Source organism: Macaca mulatta, chromosome 19, assembly GCF_049350105.2.
Source record: "Macaca mulatta isolate MMU2019108-1 chromosome 19, T2T-MMU8v2.0, whole genome shotgun sequence".
Classification (NCBI taxonomy): domain Eukaryota; kingdom Metazoa; phylum Chordata; class Mammalia; order Primates; family Cercopithecidae; genus Macaca; species Macaca mulatta.
The window spans coordinates 13,623,330-13,645,184 of NC_133424.1; the positions used below are offsets into that span (position 1 = coordinate 13,623,330).

General features: G+C 56.7%; 1 protein-coding gene and 1 long non-coding RNA gene across 36 annotated transcripts in view; one reads left to right on the forward strand and one right to left on the reverse strand.

Annotated features, from left to right (window-relative positions):
• NFIX (nuclear factor I X) overlaps positions 1-21,855 on the forward strand; it is a 103,918-nt gene that overhangs the window by 58,019 nt on the left and 24,044 nt on the right. For 34 of the 35 annotated variants that reach the window (XM_077977784.1, XM_028840301.2, XM_077977799.1 and 31 more), the window contains 3 exons: positions 20,803-20,865; positions 21,165-21,239; positions 21,641-21,761. In XM_077977784.1, the coding sequence (XP_077833910.1) occupies positions 20,803-20,865; positions 21,165-21,239; positions 21,641-21,761 (259 nt within the window). Of the gene's footprint in view, positions 1-20,802; positions 20,866-21,164; positions 21,240-21,640; positions 21,825-21,855 lie in introns of all 35 variants that reach the window. The other variant, XR_013408986.1, reaches the window with a different exon arrangement.
• LOC144336706 (uncharacterized) lies at positions 4,806-6,573 on the reverse strand. Its single transcript, XR_013409028.1, has 2 exons — positions 6,411-6,573; positions 4,806-6,310 (listed from the first exon to the last, which is right to left on the reverse strand). It is a non-coding gene; the product is annotated as an uncharacterized LOC144336706 (long non-coding RNA).

The window sequence follows — 21,855 nt, forward strand, 5'->3', positions numbered from 1 at the left end:
AAGATGTCCTGGTGACGATGCAGGAGCTGCCAGGCGGGGCCACCGTGAGTCACTGGGGGTCATGCCAGTGAGCTTCCTGCGTTGTTGGCTCTGGCTCTGCTGAGAGCCATGTCAGGGTGAAGGGGGCACACTGCTGGCTTAGATAAGACAATCCAGATTCTCTCAGAGAAACAGTCGCATGTCAGACATGCGCCCTTTCTTGGGATGAACCTAGAGTTGTTCATAGCCTGGCCTTAATCCTGCCGATTGCATATACTGTGCTCATCTCGACCCAGTTGAGGCTGCACTTCTGTGCTTCTTGGGACGGCTCCAGGGCCATGAGGTTGGCACCCTCTGCACCCATCCACACACACAGACCAGAGGAGCGAGCATCATGGGGACAGGGACATTAATCACAGTTCCTGTTCTGCCTGGCACTGCAGCCCCAGTCCCCAGGAGTCTGTGTATTCCCATGTTCCCTTCGTCCTGCTCACAGGGAGGTGGAAATCCAGACAGAAACCTGCCTTCTCCTCCATCCCCACTTGAAGCTGCTGGTACTGCTTCTGACCATCCAGCCTTAAGATGTCCCTTCCTTCCGTGGGGCCCCACAGCCACAGGCTGCCCCTCCTGCAGACTGCACACATGTCTGGCAGGAGATGGCCCAGAGAAGGTGCTAAGCAGAATGCAGGGTAGGGCTCAGCAAGGTCTGGTGTGCTGAGTGGGTTTAGACAGTGTTTTATGGGGGTCTTTCTTGTAGGTCCAGGAAACCTAGATGGCAGTCAGGCTGGCTGAGGGAGCACCCTTGGGTGCTGCCCTCTTTCTGAGTGCTCTGCTTCTCTTTGACTTTACTCTCTGTCCCTTAATCACCCCAACCCACCCCTTTTCCTTCTTCCTCTTGGCTGTAGCTCCCTCACAGGGCTGGGGAGCAATAGACAAACTCTCCAAAAAAATTTTTTTTAAGTTTCCCAAACTTTTCCAGATGCCAAGAAGGGGCCAGGGAAACTGTAACTGCAGAGGGGGGAAGGGGAGAGGAAATGTTCCAAGGCCTTCCCTCCTTTCCACTTGGAGGCAAGGATAACTAGGGGAGCAGGGTGACTCTGGTGCCCTCAGACAGTCCACCTGGAAGGCAGAGAGGCCCCTAACCATCCCATTTTTGCTACCCCCAGCCCATCCTCCATCCTTACTCCCAAAGGCCCCAGCAGCATGTAGAGGTAGAGGCAGAGAAGGATGTCAGTGGGGCACCTAGGAACTTCTGGGGTTCAAAAGGGTGGATTTGGGACATATCCCCCCACCAGCTGATGGAGGTCAGGAGCTGAGAGAAGTGGGAGAACCTGTCCCCAAGGACGCCCTCCCCTGGAGTCTGGGGCCTGATAGAAGAACCTGCCACTGCTGGGGTTGAGGTGTAGGGGAACAGACAGGAGGGGGTAGTGTGTGAGGACAGTGCAGGGATCACTGCCCTCCCCCAGTCCCACCCTCAAGGGGTGCTGCCCCCACCTCTACCGTTCTGTCCATCCACTCCCTGGACACCTCCTAAAACAAAGGCCTCTTTGTGGTCCTGGCCTACTGGCCTGCTGCCAACGGCATTCTTTGCGTGTTTCCTGAGCACGGATCCCAGCTTCGTGGTCAGCTCCTCCCCCATCCAGCCTCCTTCCCGGCCTGACTCCTGGTGGCTCAGAGCAGTCCCCTCTCCTGTCCTGCCCAGGGTCCTTCCCCAGTTCCCATCTCTACCGTGGACAGATCTGGACAGAGAAGAGAGACTCCCAGGAGCTTGGCCACTGGGCCTTTGGTAGGGGGACAAGTGGAGGTTCAATTGCATCCCGGCTCCAGCTGACCTTGGTGGGTTTCACCGAGCCTCTGTTGATGAGATGTTATCATCTGTAAAGATGGGGAAAATAGGCCGGGCGCGGTGGCTCAAGCCTGTAATCCCAGCACTTTGGGAGGCCGAGGCGGGCGGATCACAAGGTCAGGAGATCGAGACCACAGTGAAACCCCGTCTCTACTAAAAATACAAAAAATTAGCCGGGCGCGGTGGCGGGCGCCTGTAGTCCCAGCTACTCAGGAGGCTGAGGCAGGAGAATGGCGGGAACCCGGGAGGCGGAGCTTGCAGTGAGCCGAGATCGCGCCACTGCACTCCAGCCTGGGCAACAGCGTGAGACTCCGTCTCAAAAAAAAAAAAAAAAAAAAAAAAAGATGGGGAAAATAACCACCCCTTGGGGCTATCAGGCAGATTCAATGTCTACAGAACACAGAGCTCCTGCTTACCGCAGAGTGGAAGAGGCAGCATGTAACTCGAGCTCCCTGTTTCAGCACTGCTCTCTGGGTTCCTAGGGGGCTGGAAGTGGGCTTGGTGGGCGGCTGAGGAGCTCAGAGGAGTCTCCAGAGTCTTAGGTGGGACGTTTCCCTGCACTCCTATGGGGCCCCCAAACCTATGGCCCACTCCTGGGAGTGCTGAGGCCAGTACCCCAGGGAGTCCTACTCCACCAAGAGTTGGAGCTGGGTCCCTAGCAAGTGACCTGCCTGTCCTAGGCCTGGTCCTGCTCTGTGTGCCCCCAGCCCGTCCTGGCATCTGTGTCACTCTGTAACAGCAGTGGGGTGTCCTCCCTGGGTTAGGCATAGCAGGGTGGTGCCTAGAGCCCTGAAAATAGCAGACCTGAGGAGGGCGGGGGTAGGGGGTCCAAGGAGGGATGGCCCAGCTTTTGGAGAACACTTTTGAATGTCAGCAGATGCACACCCCTCAGTCACCAGCCACACTCACACACAGAGACACACACGGTCCTAATGAAGTCCTAGATCACTGCTCTGGGGGGTTTCCCCCCCCTCTTGTTAAAAAATGTTCATAATTTGGAAAGAAAAGGAGCTTTTTACAAGCTGGCGGCTCTAGGGAACTTTCCGTCGGTTCTTTCTGGCCTCGTGATGGGTGGGGCCCACATTTCCCTTCCTTCTCTCTCTCCCCCGCTCTCCTAATAATCCCCCCTTTCCAGCCTCACCAAACACACACACCCTTTAGGAGACCTCCCGCCGGCTGTCACCCCAAGAAAACTGGAGGAAAGCCGAGGACCTGTCTGTGCCCTCCTGGGCCCCATCCAAGCGCCAGGCACAACCCTCCCTTCCCCCCCCTCCTTCCTCCCACCGAGAGGTTGGCCCCCACAGGCCTAGAGTCTTCAGATTGCTAAGCTTCCCAGAATCTGTGCCTGGACCCAGGCCCGGCAGCCTGCCTGCCCTTCCCCGAGGACCTGCCCCACTCTCCCGCAGGGTGAGGGTCCCCCGAGTCCTTCTTGCATCCGGGGGCCCCGCCAGGGAGGGCGGTGCTGAGCTCACCGCCTCGGCATCTGCCCTCCCCCTGCCTCTGGTGCGAGGGCCGGCCACACTCCCGCCAGTGCCTTGCTCCCTAATAGCTTTTTAAGTCCAACCACATGTGTCTGCGGAGTGAGGAGCCGCCCCTCATGGGGCCTCGGCTCTCCTCCTCCCTCAGCCAAGACCACCCTCCACTTGGAAGAGCCTCAGGGCTGGGGGAGGGGGAGTCTGCCTCCTGAGAGCCCATCTGCTTGCCCCGGGCCCAGCTGAGGAAGAAGCGGGTGGGCTGAGTGCTTGGGGGTCTCTTTTGGGAGTGTCGCGTGAGGCCAGCCCTCAGGCTCGGCTGGCCCCCGGTTCCCTAGCCTCTCCTCTGGGTCCTGCAGTCTAGGATCCTCTCTCTGTAGGGCAGGCCAGGAGGCACCGGCTTGTGGGTGTGGGAGCCTGGGTGAGGAGTCCTCATCTCACCTCGAGCCTCCCTGGCCGGCGACTTTGTGCCAGCAAATCTCTCCTTGCACCCAGCGCCACAGGGGTGACCCCCCAGTCGCCCCTCAACTCAATACACGTGTGGTTCCCTGTGCGTGTGAGTGGTCTGTGGGGAGGCCTGTGGGGTGCGGTTTCGCAGAAGGGGAGTGAGGGCTGAAAAGCAACGAGGAAGCAGGCTTGGGGTCCTAATGAGAAAATTGCTTCCAGCCAGGGAGTCCTGCTCTGCGGCTGAAATTGCATCCAGCCCCAGCCAACTTTGCCGCCGCAGTACCCGCCCTTCGGAAGGAGTTGGGGAAGCAGGCGGGCAGGGGGAGGAGCGGGCTTTGCACATGACTCAGGCGCCCCTGCCCCGCTCTATACGCACACACCTTGGAGAGTCTCTTCTGCCTCACGGGGAGGAGCTTGAGGGCCAGGCTTGGCTCCGGACCCGACCGTTTGATCCTTGGGAGGCAGAGGAGGGAGTGGGGAGGGATTCCCTCTGTCTTTCTTGTTCAGTTCTGCTGCACTTACGAGGTGCTCACTGAATGCAGAGGGATTGGAGAGGTGAGCTTGCATAGGGTGGGCCCACCCACTCAGTGGCATTTACTCTTACAGTTAAAGGGTGTTAGGAGCACTTTGTTTTCACAAAGATCCTGCGTGGAGTCCCACCTTCTAGGATGCTTCATTTGAAATTCGGCCTCCCTGGGGCGGGGTGGGACCCTCTTGCCTGTCCTTCCACTCAGGGGGGCCCAGGGGTGAAAAGCTGGCTTAGCTTACATTCTTCTTTCTGTTCCTCACTTTAAGGGCTCCTGAGCAGAATCAGCTGCAGAATTTGTGGGGCCCAGTGCAAAATGCAAACTTAGGGTGCCTTGTTCAAAAATTAAGAATTTCAAGACAACAACGGTGGAAGTCAAGGTTATGAAGCCAGTCCCGCTTCCGAGGAAAGTTGGTATCACCCAGCAGCCCACTGGTTCAGGGGCTGTGGCCTTTACCCTGATCTGAAACAGGAGGTTCCACCTGCTTGTTTCCTGGATCCTGGGGAATCTCTTCGCAACCTGGCACGGTCATCTCACTGCTGCCGCATCCCTCAGAGACTCTTACTTTCTGGATTTTAAAGATGTTGGTTAGGGAGGAGAGCTATGAGGGGAGGGAGCAGAATGAGAATGGATCACACCTTCAGTGCTTAGAGAGTCTCAGGGCAAGGCCTCACTTGTCACCCTTAAGTGAACCTGACAGTGGAACCATATCCCTGGTGAGGTGGAAACTGCAGCCTGGGCCCAGCCAGTAGCGGGTCAGTGGGACCTACCCCTCCTCTGGGATGGAGCCTCCCTCACCAATGACAAGTTCTGACGGCTGTGCCTGTGCAGAGCGGGAAGCGAGCAGGAGTGCTTGGAGGGAGGGAAAAAGGCAGGAGGAAGGAAACAACCCCATTGTCATCCCCCAAATTACTGGCTGGGATGGCAGGGGAGGAGGCGGAAAGCCGACATTGTTTACTTAATTAAAAGTAAACAACAATTTGCCGCTGCCAGCCTCCCATTAGCTGTGTGCGAGGAGCCCTATGAGCTGCAGACTCGGCTTTCGCTCCTACCAAGCCGGCTCCTGACGCCACACCCCCAGCCTTGGCTCCCCAGGGCCCCGGGCCCTCCCCTGCTCCTGTCCTCTTCAGGCTGAGGAGAGGGGAACAAGCTATTAAAAGTAAATAAATACATAAAAAGAAAACCCACTAGTGTCTCAGAGTCCTGTGGGTCAGGATGAGAATGTCAGAAACTGTCATTTGGCAGGCCAGCATGGGGCCTAGAGACCCCTGAGTGTGTACACTGAGGTCTGGTTGTGGTGGGCTGGGCAGGGCAGGGGGGCACTTCTTTGTCCAGTCAGCCAGATGTTGGACTACCTGGGGAAGGCAGCCTCCCTTCCTCCCTCCCTCCCCACCGAGGCCCTAGTCTATACTACCTGGAAGCCTGGGCCTCTCTGCCCCGCCTCCCACTTTTTCCTTTTCCCTTTTAGCAGCTTATAAACATCCTTCTCCCATCTTTTTGGCTCTGCTCCCAGAAGGGGGCTGTTCAGGGATCCTGGAGGGCTGGGGAGAGAGGCAAGCTCTTTGGGGCCTAAGGGGAGAAAGACAGCTGGAACTGGCCCCACCCCCAGGACAGTACAGCTACAAGTGACCCTAGGAACAGGGGAGGGGGTTGCCCTAAGTTGGGGTGAGGTGGGGACCCTCCCAACTCCTGCTTCTCTGGAGCCTTCAATCAGGAGGGGTGGTTGGATGGCAAGAGGGGTTTTGCATGGGCTTCCGCCAGGCTCCAGGGGCTGAGCAGGATACCTTTCCAGGCATCTGTCCTCAGGAAAGCCCTCACCTCTCCTGTAGGCCCTGCCTGCAATTATGTAGAGCACAGGCTTCCATCTGGACCTCGGTAGGCATGACCTGAGGCTCATGACTTTAAAAGCTCAGGATGTGTGCTGGGAGCAGGAGCTCATACCCGTAATCAATGCTAGCACTAGGAGGCCCAAGCCAGAGGGTTGCTTGAGCCCAGGGGTTCCAGACCAGCCTGGGCAACATAGGGAGAACTTGCCTCTACTAATAATTAAAAAAAAATTAGCCGGGGGTGGTAGCATGCAGCTGTGGTCCCAACTACTTAGCCTCCTGAGTAGCTGGGACCACAGGTGCATGCTACCACCCCCGGCTAATTTTTTAGGAGAGCTAGGAGGATCCTTAAGCCCAGGAGATTGAGGCTGCAGTGAGCTATGATGGCACCACTGCATTCCAGCCTGGGCGACAGAGCAAGACCCTGTCTCAAAAAAAAGCAAAAAAGAAAACGAAAACAAAAAAAAGCTCAGGGCCCGGATACTTGCAGGGAGAGAAGTACAGGAGCACGTGAAACGTACCCAGCTTTATGAAACCATTGCTGAGCCTCCTGGGGGTCAGACAGGCAAGATGGGGAGGGGTAGGTCTGAGAAAAGAGCTAGACTGAGTGAATGAAACAGTCCCAATCCCCAGGGTGTGGGGGTTGAGAACCCTGGTCTGGAGTTTGTCCCTCCACGAAGATTCAGGTCCCCACTATTCCCCTGAGCCACCATCTCACCTTTCTCCTGTCCCCATCCTCCATCGTCATTTGCCTCTTCTCATCTTACTCCTCCACCATTAGGATTCACACATACACATACACATACACATGCACGTGCACACAAGCACACAGATCCCGGGATTCATGCACATCGGGATTTTCACATGCACTCACACACATAGACAAATCTGGGAAGTCTGTCCCGTACTTAATTGAATTAAAGGACTGGGGTTTGGCAGGACATTGTGTATCTGAGCTGCAGCCTCTTGCAGCCGTTTCAGGGGCTGATGGTTCAGGCTCCCTGTAATTCCAGCTGCTGCCACTCCCTGTGGGCAGGTGGCTGGGCCTGCGCCTGTCCCCTTTCCCCTTCCCTTTCTCTCTCCTTTTACTTCCCAGGCCAGAGCCCCCGGCACAAGGCCTGGGGAGGCTGGGGACACTCAATGTACTCCTCTTCCCTTCTTTCACTTGCATTTTGGAAGCTAGTGGGAGGCTAGGGCCTCCTGGGGAGGAGGTACCCCCAGCGTGAGGCCAGGGGACTGTCAGAACAGAACAGTCCAGGCAAATCCCTGCTTCCAGGTTTTTTGCTGACCATTCTTGGGGTAGGAGCTGGAGGCTGCTTGCCACTGGTTGGAAAGTGGACACACTTCTTGGCCAAGTGTAAGCCACCTGGCTTTGACTGAAAGGTGGAGTCTGGTCTAAGGGCTTTGGGGAACCCTACTGGAGTGGCCAGGAGCCATAATGGTTGGGGGAGTGGTGCCAGTGGATGGGGTGTGCTGCAGGGCAGGAGGGATGCTTTTTTTTTTCCTTCTAATTTGATTTAATTAGAATTCTTCTTCTTCTTCTTTTTTTTTTTTTTTTCCCGAGATGGAGTCTCACTCTGTAGCCCAAGCTGGAGTGCAGTGGTGGGATCTCGGCTCACTGCAACCTTCGCCTCTGGGGCTCAAGCGAGTCTCCTGCTTCAGCCTCCCAAGTAGCTGGGACTAGAAGCATGCGCCACCACACCCAGTTAATTTTTTTGTATTTTTAGTAGAGATGGGGTTTCACTATTGTTGCCCTGGGTGGTCTCAAACTCCTGAGCTCAGGTGATCCACCCGCCTCAGCCTCCCAAAGTGCTGGGATTACAGGCGTGAGCCACCGCACCCAGCCAGAAGGGATGTTTTTGACCTCCATTTCTTCCCTCCACTTCAGCCTCTGCTTTGACAGCCTCTGGGGGTGGCAGTAAGCCTGTTCTCAGCTCCCCTTTACTAGGGACAGGTGATTTCACTCTGGCCGCTCCTTGGAGAACAGAGTGGTTGAGCTCAGGCCCCACCTCTCAGAGGGACCTAGTACCGAGCCCAGCCCCCACTCTGAGGAAGCCTTGGATGGACCATTCCTGGCCCAGAGCCTGAGGCCATTGGAAAGGGCCTATATCCGGAACCGGTGAAGGAGAGAGCCCGGGAGCCTCACTGTGGGTGGGAGAGGCGTGGTCAACCAGCCTTGCCTCCTGGGGCATCAGCTCCCAGCTTGTGCTGCACTCTCTGACCACGCCTTTGTGGGGCACCTGCTGTGTGTAGAATCTACCCCGAAACCTATAGCTTAGAAGAAGCATGGGCAAGCTGCTAATGGCTGGTAGTATGGGTGTCCAGCGACCTGTTGGAGGAGCCCAGTCCAGCCCTACATGTGTGACCCTTGGTGCTTGGCAAGGCAGGGGGGTAGGGAGCAGCGCTCGCACAGCCAGCTAGACTGTTTTGCTCTGGGGCCTGAGGATTAGGGGGTCAGGGAAGCAACCAGGCCCAGCCCCGGGCCCTGTGAAGTGATCTGCACTGCCCAGGGTCAGAGGGATGGGGGGGTAGGCCTCACCTCGGCTAACCTCCCAGAGGAACAAAGGGGCCTTTCTCCACGCCCGCCCGGGAGGGTGTGCCCGCCCGGCTGCTGCCGCCACTGCAGAGGGCGCTGATTTTTTTTTTTTTCTTCCTGACTTTTCTCCATTTTTCTCTGTCTCTGGTTCCTGATCTCTGACTTTTAGTCTCATTTTTTTCACTTTTTATGGGGGTGGGGTAGAGATCTTCCTTTTCAAGTGTTTACCAATTGCAGAGACAAGTCTGCATTGCCAAAAGGTAAGGACATCCTGGGTGCGTTAGGAATACTCCTGGGGTCACATGGCCTTAGACCCCCCCCCCAAATCGAGGGCAGCTCCGTTCTGAAACAAGCAGGCAGGACTCAGAGCGGCAGCCACGCAGGGTGGGACCGGGCTCACTGGATAACCCCCAATCAAGCTATATACCTGGCAGGTCCCCCGCCTTCTGTTCGCCCACGCATTTCGCGGCCCCCTTTCCATCCGGCCCCCGCATCGCAAGCTGTTCCTAATCAATGAGAACGGGGAACTCGGCCCTCACAACACATCACATCACGGGATGTGTTTGGCAGCGACAGCAACAGGAGCCGCTGTCACGGGTAGCTCCTTCCTTGGTGCATAACCCAGGGTCCGAGTGGCCTGGGCCTGAGTGGGTTCTTCTCCTTCCTCTTGGGACCCCCTGGGTATGCAGAGGGAACCACATCCCCTGTAGCTCTGGGCTGGTAGCTGGCCGCGCCCCGCCGCAGCCCTCGGAGAGCAGCTAGTGTTAACTCGCTGCGCCACCTAGCTACGGCATCGGGGAGAGCAGCGCTTCGCTGCCTGAACCGCGTCGCTTCCTGAGCCGCGCCTCTCCCTGAGCCCTGCTGCCCGGCAGTTTGGGGAAAGCCTCTTTTGGGTCCTTCAGGGAGTTATGAATGAGGAATTTGGCACCTGCCAGTCGGAGGATCAATGTCACTTTGTCCCTTCAGCAGCCTTTGCTGTCCTTATGCAAGCTTGATACTGTATAGTATATAAAACTGAAAGTTAAAATATGTTCAAAAGAAAAAACTCTGTAAAAATCCCCACTCACATCTCATGGTGCTGAGCAGGTCTTGGTTGTGTTGCACCAAGAAGCAAGAGAAACACACTGGAGGTCTAACAGCAGCAAGTCTAGGATTTGGAGCCTAAGCTTCTGATTCCAGGCCCAGGGCTCTATGCAGCAATCGGTGCCGTCCATTCAGCCCAGCCCTGCCCAGGCTCTTAGGGCTCCAAGCTGGAAATTTGCAGTCAGAGGCCCAGATTCCTCGTATTTCCTCTGGACAGTGGCTGTTTTAGAGTCTCCAGGGCAAGGAGAGGAGCAGGCCTGCGAGAGAGTGCTCCGCTACCTTCCCGTGCTGTGCTGTTCTCAGGCTCCAGTTCCTTCCTCTGATCATTCCAGCCCTTGAGTGTGGCGCAAATATGTCCAGTCCTGTGTCTGGAACCACCTCGGCTTTGCAGGAGGATTAGCGGCATCAGGGTTTCCACATTAATTCACTGGACATGAGTGTCGGTGGTTGGGCTACAAGAAAGCTATTCTTTCTTCAGGAAGGGGAAGGTATCAGCTGGTGCCTCTGTTCTCTGGGTGGTCAGTGTAGCCATGGTTTGAAGAAGGATCTAGAAGCGTCTCTTCGGAGTCTTATCCACTGCAGGTGTGCTTTGAGATGTGGGGGATGTAGCAGCAAACAAAACCAACAGAGAGGGCTTGTCCTCAAGGGGCTGATGGTCTAGTGGGGTCAGGACCTCCTGGCCTGAGTGGCCTGGTGGCCAGTTCTCTGGGGCTCTCATACCTTCCAGAGCTAGAGTCTCCCACTTCCCCAGCCATGGACCAGCCAGAGGTTCCCTGTGTAGGTGGGATTTGGAGGAAAGGCTGTTTAGTTCCCAGCCTCCAGGTGGGAGAAGGGCCCCACTTAAACATCTGATTATGGTGGGCATTTGTGTTTGTTGCTTGTCCATGAGCCAGGCTCAGTCTCTGCCACACCAAGGCAAGTCTCCGGGTGAAAGAGGCCCCTTTGGAGTCACCAGCCTGGGTATTGAGTGCTCTCTCATAGGTCATAGGGGGGGTTGAGAAAGTTAGCACCTGAGGAGGGGAGGCAGGTGGCTTCGGCCTAACTCCCACTTCCCCACAGGGTGAATTGACGTAGGTGGGTTCTACAGTTCTAATCCCAGGCCCTGAGGTTTCCTGGATGGATTCTTCCAAGGAAAGGGAACAGTGGAGGGAGGCAGGAGCAGAACTCTGCTTAGGGCCAGAAAGAGAGCAGGGGGCAGAGAGAGGTGGTGGGAGAGGCTGATGCTCCCTAATCCTTGCCGATTCTCTGTCCCTTTTGATTTCCTCAGGCAAATAGGCAGAGAGCTTAGGGACCTTCCCCTGCCCTGGGCTAAAGTGAATTTCCTGCTCTATAGGGTCTCACTTCTTCCACCTTCCTTTTCTTGGCCAGTTGTTCCTTCTCTGAGCCTCCTCCTTTCCCTTTTCCTCTTCCTTCCCTCCCTTCCCCAGAAGCATTCAGGGGTGGGTGAGTAGGGGCTACTTGTCCTGGGGTCTCCGCAGCTCCTCACTCTGCTGAGTGCCCACCAGACAGATACTGGCAGCTACATGCAGCCCAGCAGTTGTGCACACAAAGCTACTCCTGAGTATCTTTAGGAAAGTTTTCCTCTTTCTGTTTTTTTTTTTTTCTTCTCCCAAAGGAATAATTTCTTCTCTTCTGTTTTTGTTTTTGCCCTCTTTCCCTGCCTCTCTCAGAGTCTTGTACTGTACTTCTCTGATTCTTTTTGCCCCAGTCTTCTTTCTTTGCTTTGACCCTGATTCTCTGCTGTGGCTCCTCCTTCTCTCTCTCCCTCTCTCTCTATCTTCTAGTTTTAGTTTTAGTTTTGTCCTTTGGTTGCTCTCTGGCTCTGGGGCTTCCTGCCTTCTCGCATCCCTCCTCTAAACTCCTGCTTGTCCCAGGCGCATCCCTTGAGTGGCCTGCAGAGCCTCTGCCTCCTGCTTCTCATACGAGGTTGGCATTAGGGTCTGGAGGACTCTGTCCCTTTATGAATAATTAGACCAAGGGCAAGTGTATATGGGGGTAGTAGGAGGGTGATGCCTAGCCCTGGGAGGTGGGGACACTATTAATAGCCCTAAGAGCAGCTGGGGGTGAGAGTGATTGTCTGGCCAGCCTGTCTTGTCCTGGGCAGCTCAAAGGGCCAGAAAGGGCAGTGCTGGAAATAGAGAAAGCGGGTGGGGGTGGAACCAGGATGGGACACCCCCTCCCCAGGGCCCCTCTCTTTTCTTGGCATGTGGGGTGTGGAGGACATTCTCCACTGTCAGTTTTTCTTCATCAGGTTGGGGAGGGGATAGAAGCTTCAGGGACTGGGGGCCACTTGCGTGGACCCCACCATCACATGACTCCTGGCCCCAGGCCCTCTTAGAAATGCTGGCTCCAGCTGCTGGCTGAATCGTGGCACCAGCCAGCACTGCCAGGAGAGGCGCCTGGCCTGGCTGCCCATGGGCCTGTGCCTGTGCTCCTGGTTTTCTCAGCTCTCTGTATTCCAAGGCTGGGCTGGGCTGGGCTGGGCAGGCCTTGGGCCTAGCACTCCCAGAGTCTGGGGGGACAAGCTCTAACCTCCCTGTTCCCTGTTGGCCGTCTCTCCCCCACCCCATTTCTAGTATGGTGACTGTCTTGAGACCACTGGATGGCTACTGCACACTGATGTGGGGAGGGATATGTCTGTATGGGTGTCTGCCCAGGCTCTGCCATTATATTTACAGAGAACCCTCCCTGTTGCTCTTTGTAGATGGTAGTGGGCCAGGCCCCAAGGGAGCCCCTCTGCTCACTGGCAGTGGTCTCTGGGGCAGGACACCAAAAACTGCAATCTAGGACACACTCACCATGTACTCAAGAGCATGAGCTCCTGGGGAGGGGAGCTGAGGGTCAGCCACAGCTTCCCCCCGAGGGTGGGAGGTGGCATTTGAATAGAGTTGAGAAGGAGGAATAAGCGTTCAGCAAATGGAGATAAAGGGAAATAGTAATCCAGGTGGAAGGACAGGCGACGTTTATGTAGCCCCAACTATGAACCAGGCCCTGAGCTAAGCACCTTATTATACATATTTTCTCATTTATTCCTCACCCAGGAATGCTAATAGTAGATGTTATCTCCCTTTTACAGATGAGGAAACAGTTCATAACTTGGCCAAAGTCACGGGCTGGTAGGTTCTGGAGCATGGATGTGAATTTGGGGGAGCCCTGGTATGCCGTTGCTGGCCACCCACCTCCTTCCTCCTCCTACCCTCCACTTCAGCCTGCCCCCTTTGGCCCCTCTTTGCTGGGGCAAGGCCAACTTACCCAGGACAGGGTATCCAAAGTGGTAGAGCACCGTGTTGTACCCCCTCAGTGGACACAGGCTCCAGACCAAGGGCACCTCCCTGGGTAGGCCAAGGGCAGGCTCAGAGGACAGGTGAAGCAGACCCAGGCCAATGGCTCCTGCCTCTCTCCATCTCCCTAAGATGTTTTTCTTTGCCTTCTTCTTTGCCTGTTCTTTGCCTGTCATCTTCAATCTCTTCTGCTCTGATGGGAATTCCTGCCCCAGGTATCTCTGAAACACCCCAGACAGTGTTGCCACCATGCCCTGGGTCCACTTGTTCCCTCCATAGTCAGGTGTCTGAGGTGCCAGGTTGGTGCTGGGTCACCTTGCCATAGGCAGACCTAGGGGGAGCCTGCAGGCTGCCTTGCATTGTCTCATTGCTGCTGTGACTAGGGGTCTCATTTATTAACTTGTTGGGCTGGTCCTGGAGTGGCCATTGGCAGGTGGGCCTTTGTCCACCTGCCGGGTGCTTTGCTCTGCACCAGGGGCATATCCCTTCTCTCTCTCCTTTGCTGGCCACTGCCTGTCATCCCTTGGGGAAGAGCAACTGTGCATTCAGCTCCCCAGTGCCTCCTGGCTTCTCCCACTGTTCCATGCCTGGGCCCATCTCCAGGAGTTCTCCCTGGGCTGGGGACAGCTGCTAATGAACCGGAGCCGGGCAGAGAACGCTGAGCAGCTCACACCAAAAAAACTCCCTGGAGGGCTCCGGGGCCACTTGTTGGGGATGGAAGGGAGGTGGGAGTTCTATTGTTTTCTTGGAGGAAAATTTTGAACTTAGGAACACCTTTCTCATTTTATGAGGGAGGCAGTGATGGGCTGTGTGGCTGGAAGGCTTCTGGCTAGGAGTCCGTCTCCACATGGGGAATGGAGGCAACCAAGGACTGTAGGAGACAGGCCTTCTTCACCTCGACACCGTGAGGGACCTGAGGCTTTCAGATGAAGCGTGAGACTGCTCTGCTGGCCTCCTGGGTATAAGATAAGCTGACGGACTTGCTTTCTCCTCGCTTCCCGAAGCCTCACTGCCGAGCTGTGAGTCCTGCAGTAGCCAGGCCTGGCCCTTGCTCCAGGGGCACCCGTAGAGGCTGGGGTGCATTGGAATGGAGAAAGTAGTTCTTCCTGGGGTCAGGAGATGGAGAGGGGAATGTCCTATCCAGATGCTGGCCCTTCATCTGCCAGGTTCCTGTGCCTTCCCTACCGCCCCCGCCCCCACAATGGCTTTCCTTGAGCCTAGGCCCTAGGGGCAGCCAGAGCAGGCCTAGACCACATGTGGGTGTGACTTGGTTTCTTCCTTTTTCCTGTCACTTATCCCCTCTGCCATGTCCTCTTCCCCCATCTCCAGCAGGTCAGTCAAGTCAAAGGCGGAAGCCTCTTTGGACCTATGAGCAGGGAGGGAATGAGGAAAGGGGAGAGGACAATAATGGGGTGACATGTTCCCCTGTCCTTATCCCTGCCCCCACCCACAGCTTGAGGGCTATGCTTCTTGTTGGGGCGCCTGCTTTAAACCATGTGAGACTCTAGGGATGACAGAGGAGGAAAAAACCTGCCACCTCAGGATGACTCCAGGATGTGTGTGTGCACATGCATGGTGGCTGGTGGGGCAGGTGAGGAATGGAGAGGAGAGGAAGACCCTAGAAGCCTCGTGGGCCCAGGCCCTGGCCAAGCCTCACCCGCTCCGTCTGCCCTCTGGCTGCCCTGCATTCTCAAGGACTTCCTCGGTCCCCTGAGTCTCCTGTTTGCTGAGACGGGGAAAACCCCTCTGTGACCCGTCCCCTTAGCCCCCCATCTATCCACCATTCCCCTCCTCAGGGTGTCTCACATTCTCAGACTTGGGTTTCAGGAGGCACAATAGTTACATTCTCCAGCTCTGATTGCTACAGGCGGAGCCTCTGGCTCCCCTTGAGATTGGGTTTCCCGTGCCCTGGATGCTCCGGAATCTCAGAGGAAGGGGGAGAGAAGTAGGAGGCGGGTGCAGTGCTGGGAGGACCAGTGATTGGCCCCAGAATCGCATCAGCCCTTCAGAGGATGGGGTGTTGCAGCTGCCCAGAGGCACCCCCAGAACAGAATGTACCCCCACTTGCTTCTGGAACGTCAGGCCTGGGAGGGCCAGGGGATGGGCAGGCACGCCCCAAGGGCTGTTCTCCCCATTCCAAAGGCCAGCGGTTCCTGCAGAGTTGAAGGGGGTTCCTCTCTGGTGGCTCCAGATGTACCATCTCACTCCACCCTTTCTTGACAGCGAGAAGTGGCTAGTGGCACCTCCGTGTGTGTGTGTGTATGTCTGAGAATATGAGTGCATGCATCCAAGTGTATGCACATGCCTGGGTATGCATATGTGGGTTCAGCTAAGGCCAAATCTGTGCACGCCCCTCAGCCTCCATAAAATTTGTTAGGCCAAAGTCCGTGGGGGCAATTGGCCAGCAAATTATGCATGGCTCCTTTCACAGCACAAGTTTGTTTCGAGTGGGAGCTGAGGCCAGTGTTGGCTGTAGCCAGCAGGAATTCCTCCCTCACCCTAGTGGGAACCATAACTATCTCCCCATCTGTAGCTGGAAAAATATTATACTAAAATCATGCAGCCGGGCGCGGTGGCTCACACCTGTAATCCCAGCACTTTGGGAGGCTGAGATGGGCGGATCACGAGGTCAGGAGATCGAGACCATCCTGGCTAACACAGTGAAACCCCGTCTCTTCTAAAAATACAAAAAATTAGCCGGGCCTGGTGGCGGGCGCCTGTAGTTCCCAGTACTCGGGAGGCTGAGGCAGGAGAATGGTGTGGACCCAGGAGGCGGAGCTTGCAGTGAGCTGAGACCGCACCACTGCACTCCAGCCTGGGCAACAGAGTGAGATTCCGTCTCAAAAAAAAAAAAAAAAAAAAAAAGTGCTGTCAGTTGGAGTTTATGTGCAACCCTAGGCTCCTCCTGGCTGCTGGAGCTTCCCCTCCAGAGCCCTACTGAAGAGGCAGAGTCCTCTTGGAAACAGGCGCAAGCACACGTGCCTGCAAACAGCAGAAGGAAGAGAGGGAGGTGCTGAAGAGGTGAGGGGAAGGCAAAGGAAGGACAGAGGGAGGGGAGCCAAGGGAGACAGGGAAGTAAGATCACAAATGGGGATCCAAGGGGAAAGGCAAAGAGCTGAATAAAAGAAGTAAGGTGGGGATTTGTTCCAGGGGCTAAGAAGGGGAGCTGGTGTGGGTGTGAGAAGGGAAATTTTGCAGGGGAACTTTGTGGCTGTTCCAGGGGATACTGAGGGGCCCCCAAGGAAGAGAGGGGCCCAGAGTGGCCACTTGGCTGAGCCTGGCTCTGGGCTGGGCACTGCCAGAAGCCTCCAGCCCACAAGCTGTTGATGCTGGGGAATGACCCGTGGTGTGCAGATGAATACAGAGTGGCCCCAGAACCTGGAGCCAAATCCCGTTTCGAAGGCTTGTTCAGCAGAGCCCACTTGGGCCCATGCAGAGACAGAGTCCAGTCTTATCGCCTGTTCCTTCATAGCCCTCCCTTCCAGATGTCTGCAAAGTGGCCAGAATCATGGGCAGGGGAAGCCTCTGCCTCAGAGACATGGATCTCATGAGTAGCCCAGGTCCCCAGAGAAGGACAACCAGCAGAGTTGTGTCTTTGTGTGACATGAGTCAGCCTGACACCCCCAAACAGCATCGAGAATGAGCTGTGGGCTCTGAGATACTCTCCCTCCCCTAGCCTGGCCCAGAAACCAGGGACCTCAAATGCTAGCCTGGCCAAGGCACCTGTCGGACACAGCGGCTGGGCTCAGGTTTTAGGCAGCTGCATTTTGATGGGCCGAGTGGGAAGCAGCTGAGAGCACAGAAAGATCTCTCCAGCTCCCAGCACCAGCATGGAGGGAAACTCTGTGTTGGTGTGGGGCGAGGGGAAGCAGCAGCACCCACTCTTTCCCATCTCCAACCAGTCTCTCCAGGAAGCACCGGGAGCCACAGTCCCTGAAGTGATTGGGAGGGTGGTTGGGTGACCCTGAACTTAAAGGTATGCAGTTAATGTCCTCACTGGCTGGCAAGCAGGCTGGAGAGAAGCCTGAGGCCAGAAAGGCTTCCAGGGGACATGGCCCCAGAAGACTGGGGAATCAGAGACACAGCTCTCGGGGGCGTGGGCCGATGACAGAGGATAAAAGATAAAAGATGGAGCCCGGCACCTGCCTGCGTTGTGCCAGCCAACGCTGTCCCTGCCCCTCCACTGGCCCATAGGCCACCAGCTGGCCCATTGTCCCCAGTGAGAGAGCAGACTCTGGAGGGGGCTCCCTTGTGGGCAGGGGCTCACTCATGCACGCCTGCCTGGCAGGGACTGCCAGGGGAGAGCCACCCCGGGCTCAGGGGCGAGGAGGGAAGAAGTGGGGGTGGCCGAGAGACGGAGCGTGGAGACTGAGTGGGAGGCCCGGCCAGAGTCCGGGAGGCCGCCCTCCACCTTCATAGTGGAGAACAGAGCCCTGCCATGCTGCAGTCAGGTCCCCTCCTGTGTTGTTGGCAGTGGGCAGTGTGCGGGGCCTGTGAACAGGAGATAAAGAGTTCAGGCAGAGTGTTTTTCCTCACTAACCGTGGATTTGTGTATTTGTTCAGCTGGTGGCTGTGATAAGCCCCATTCTGCCAGATAAAAGCAGAGCAGCCACGAGGCAGGGCCTGGGGAGGGGCATCCTAAAGGGGCCTTCCTCCTCTCTGTCCCAAATCCCGGGGTTATCCCTTCCCCCGGGGAGCCCAGACAGGCAAGGCAGTCACGACATGGAGATGCTCTGCAGCTCCTGTTGCCCGGGGGGCTGTCCAGAGCAGGCCCGGACCTCAAGGCAAGGCTCCCCAAAGAGCCCACCAGGTAAGAAAGCTGGCCCACATTGCGCTTCTGGTGGGCAGGACATCTCTTTGCCTCCCCAGGAGCACTTCCACCATGGACCTAGTGGCCTCTCTGGGCCCTGCAGCCACTTGCTGGTTCTTGCCAGCCTCCTTCCTCCATCTATCCAAGGCACATCCCCGAGCTGACAGGGTGCTCAGAGACCTTCCCCTGTCACATCCCTCGTGTCCCGAGGTACCTGCTGCCCTCTCGGGACAGGGGTCTACCACATACCTGCTGCCCTCTCGGGACAGGGGTCTACTCTTGAGCTAGTTAAGTCCCTGGGCCTTGAGATGCCCTGTGAGGACTTCAGCCACCTTTGAGTAGAGCTGCGGTGTCCCCCGCTCCTGGCCTCAGCCTTCCCTGCTCCTTTCACTGTGCTGGCCAGAGGGGAGAAGGGGAACACCACTTGAGCAGATCAGTGGGGCCCTGGCTGCAGCTGCCCCGGCCGCAGGCCTGGCTCCCGTGCCTCCGAGCCTGGGTCCAGATTTCCCATGTCTCTGCCTTTTGTCCTGGAGCTGAGCTGAGCATGTCAGGGGCCGGCGGTGGCGGCATTGTGGGCCTCCGGCTGGGGCCGCCAGCCGTAAGATGGCTGCCAAGGTCTAAAATGGCTGCCAGCAGCGCCCGGAGCAGCGCCCGGAGGCGCGTGGCAGGGGCCTCGCTCGCACCGGATCCTCGCTCCCTCTTGTTCCTTTACACAGAGCTAATAGTAATAACAGCAATAACATTTTGGGGCTGTGTCCTGATTTAGAAGGATTTCCTGTCTGTCGCGCTCTCCTGGAGCCCCATTTGCCTCTGCCTCAGTCGCTGGCCCACCTCCATCTCTTTGTCGGGTTCCCTCTCGGCTGTCCCTGGGCTGAATACACACGTGTGCATCCATACATGCGTGTGCACAGGCACATGGCTTACCATCTCCACTTGGCCTTTCGCAGTGGGTTGGGACCGCTCCCATGGGGTGGACTCTGAGGCTTCCTCCTTCTTCCCCTGACTCTACTGATCCATCTCTGGAGGGCTTGTTGGGGACCGAGTTGTCCCTAGGATGGGTGGGGTTCATAGCAGAGAGACCCCTGGGCAGTAGAGTGGGGACCATGTGCCCCTCACTGACCTCTGCACATGTATTGTGAGGCTGTGCCCTTCCCAAGCCATGATTTAGAGCAGCCACAGGACTGGGGTCTGAGGAGGCCCTGGGGCGGGCTGCCTGCTCCCTAGACCCCTTGGCTGCCATTGCCAGCCTGGCTGGGGCTCAAATCAGACCCAGAAACCCAGCAATGGGCCAAGGTGAGAGAGTGAGGTAGTGTCAAGAAAGTTCACATTCACACCATGCTATGGCACAGAGAGGTTGCCCTCTCAGGGAACACGGGTGGGCTTCCTCCAGAGCAGAGAGTGCCACTAACAAAGAGATGACTCAGGGTGGGAACCTCTTTTTGTCAAACATATCATCAGGGCTGAGTGAAAGGGGAGGTATGGAAGGATACACCCCAAACCAGAGGTGGTGAAGTGTATCGTTCCATATTAAAAGCACTTGTTAGCACTTTCCGTATTAAAAAGAACTACATTTTCTTGACTCGCTACAATAGGATTTATTTTTTGGAATTAAAAAATCAAAGTTAAGTGGGGATGGGGTGGAGGGGGAGTGGGGCCTGAAACAGTCACCCTTTTTCACCCATTACATTAAGGCAGGTAGCCTGGAGCGTGCCAGTGCTTTCAGCCCCAGACATGGTGGGGCCCTCATGCTGCAAGCAGGGGTGCCACCCAGGTGGGCTGCATCCTGTCATCCAGCCCTAGCACCCAGCTCTGTTCCTTGCCTCCTGAGTGACTGATGGGGTCCCTCACCCCAACCCTAGGGGTGATGTCACCTTTTGGGAACCTCCTTTATGGTGGGGGCAAGCAGGTTGAATCAGGGTGGTGGCAAGACCCAGGAGGCAGGAATGCTCTTTAAAGTTGGGCAAAGCCCTGGCCAATACCAAGGCAAGGTTTTCAGATGCCACCCCCATGTGGTCCCCCTGTGAGCAGCTGATTCTTCACCAAATGCCTGGCTTCCTCCTGCCCCACAACCTGCCTGGCCCCCCTCCACCACCCTCTCGCCAGCTGTCATGCCCAGGCAGGCATTCTGGAGGTCCCCGTTGCGCCCCTGGCACACAAAGCTTTGAGGACCAGGGGGACGGGGGTGGGGGGCTTTCCCAAGCTCAGCAAAATATTCACACACACACTCCACCCTGCCCCCAGTCCTCTGTGAGCTCCCACTGCACAATGAGCCCTTGTCTCGGGGCTCCCTCTGAGCAGCTGTGGCACCGGGGCATGAGACAGCCCAGACAGGCTGGCACAGAGCGGGCGACAGCGTCAGGGCAAACCTCCCCCCTCTGGGTTGCCAGGCACTGCCTGTGAGCATAAAGGTGAGGTGGGGGAGGCGCAGGCAGACAGGAATGGCTTCAATTAACCAAGTTAGGGAAGGGGATGCTCCTCTGGGAGCTGAAGCTGGGTGGGGGATGGGGGACCCTTGGGTCTGTCCCCACTGTGGAGAGAGAGAGTCTCTGACTTCTCTCTTGGGACCCTCCTTGCTCCGGACTCTTGGCCGGTGCTTCTTGCCTGAGGGTGGCTTTGCCCTTAAGGGCACAGTGGACAATGTCTCGGGACAGTTTGGGTTGTCACAACTGGGGTGCTACTGTCATCTAGTGGGTGGAGGCCAGGGATGCTGCTCAGATACCCTACAGTGTACAGGCTGTTCCCCACCACAGAGAGCAGTCCAGCCCAAATGTCATCAGTGCTGAGGCTGAGAAACCTGCATTGGGCCTATCTTTCCTTCCCTGCTTTGGGTCTCCCTGAGCCTCCCGGGGCTGGTTTAGGGAGAGAGTGGGGTGAAGGTTTCTGTGGCCGGGCTGGGCCCTCCCTGCTCTTGCACCAGGCTGGAGGGGCCAGTGCTTGGCTGGTGCTTATGGAGAACTTTGCTCCTGACACATCCTCCCCTTTGTGTCTCCTGCAGAATCCGGACAATCAGATAGTTCAAACCAGCAAGGAGATGCGGACATCAAACCACTGCCCAACGGTCAGTGCTCCCAACCTGCCCAGCTGCGTTGTCCTTCATGCCCCTCCACTTCCTTCCCCTACCCTGGCTGCCCTGGCCACCCTCACTTCTTCCCCTTCATTCAGCTGTCCCTTGACTGAGCTTAGCCTGCCTGAGGGGATGGGGGCACACCTAGAGCATCTCAGTGTAGACCTGAAGGCCAGCCTGGAGCTGGAAACGGGACTTGGGAGGGACAGTCAGCAGTGGGGAAGATCTTTGGAAATAGCCAGGCAGCCCCCTTCTGGCCTTGTCTTGACTCACTCATCCTTTCCCCTCTTCAGGGCACTTAAGTTTCCAGGACTGTTTTGTGACTTCCGGGGTCTGGAATGTGACGGAGCTGGTGAGAGTATCACAGAGTAAGTGAGTCCTTCCTTCCAGGCCAGGGATGGGGATTGAAAATGAGGAGGTGGGACCTCATGGGATGTCCTCCTAATGGGGTCTTAGGGCAGGTGGATGGGGACAGATGCTTTCTGGGACACTCTCGGCCCCACTGGTGCTGGGCTGGGTACAACAGAGTCTTCCAGAGAGGCCTGTCTCTAGTCTCCATTGCTTTGAAGGAAAAAGAAAAAGTCACAACCAAAGGCTCTTCTCCTGTGACCCCCTAGCTGGGAGGAGGTTCCTTAGCAGCCCAGATGGCCCACTTTCTCCCATCTCCTGGCCCCACTCTGGGCTTCTGGGAAGCCGTTCATGACAACAAAACAGACCCCATCAGGCCTCCCCGCATCTCCAAACCTCATCACCGTCTCATTCTTCCTAGCTCCTGTTGCAACAGCATCAGGGCCCAACTTCTCGCTGGCGGACCTGGAGAGTCCCAGCTACTACAACATCAACCAGGTGACCCTGGGGCGGCGGTCCATCACCTCCCCTCCTTCCACCAGGTGAGCCCAGTGGTCCTGCCTTTCCATCTTCTCTCCACTTCCCCCAGGGCCAGGGCCCTCCCAGTGGCTATAGTCAGCTATGTCACCGAGGCTG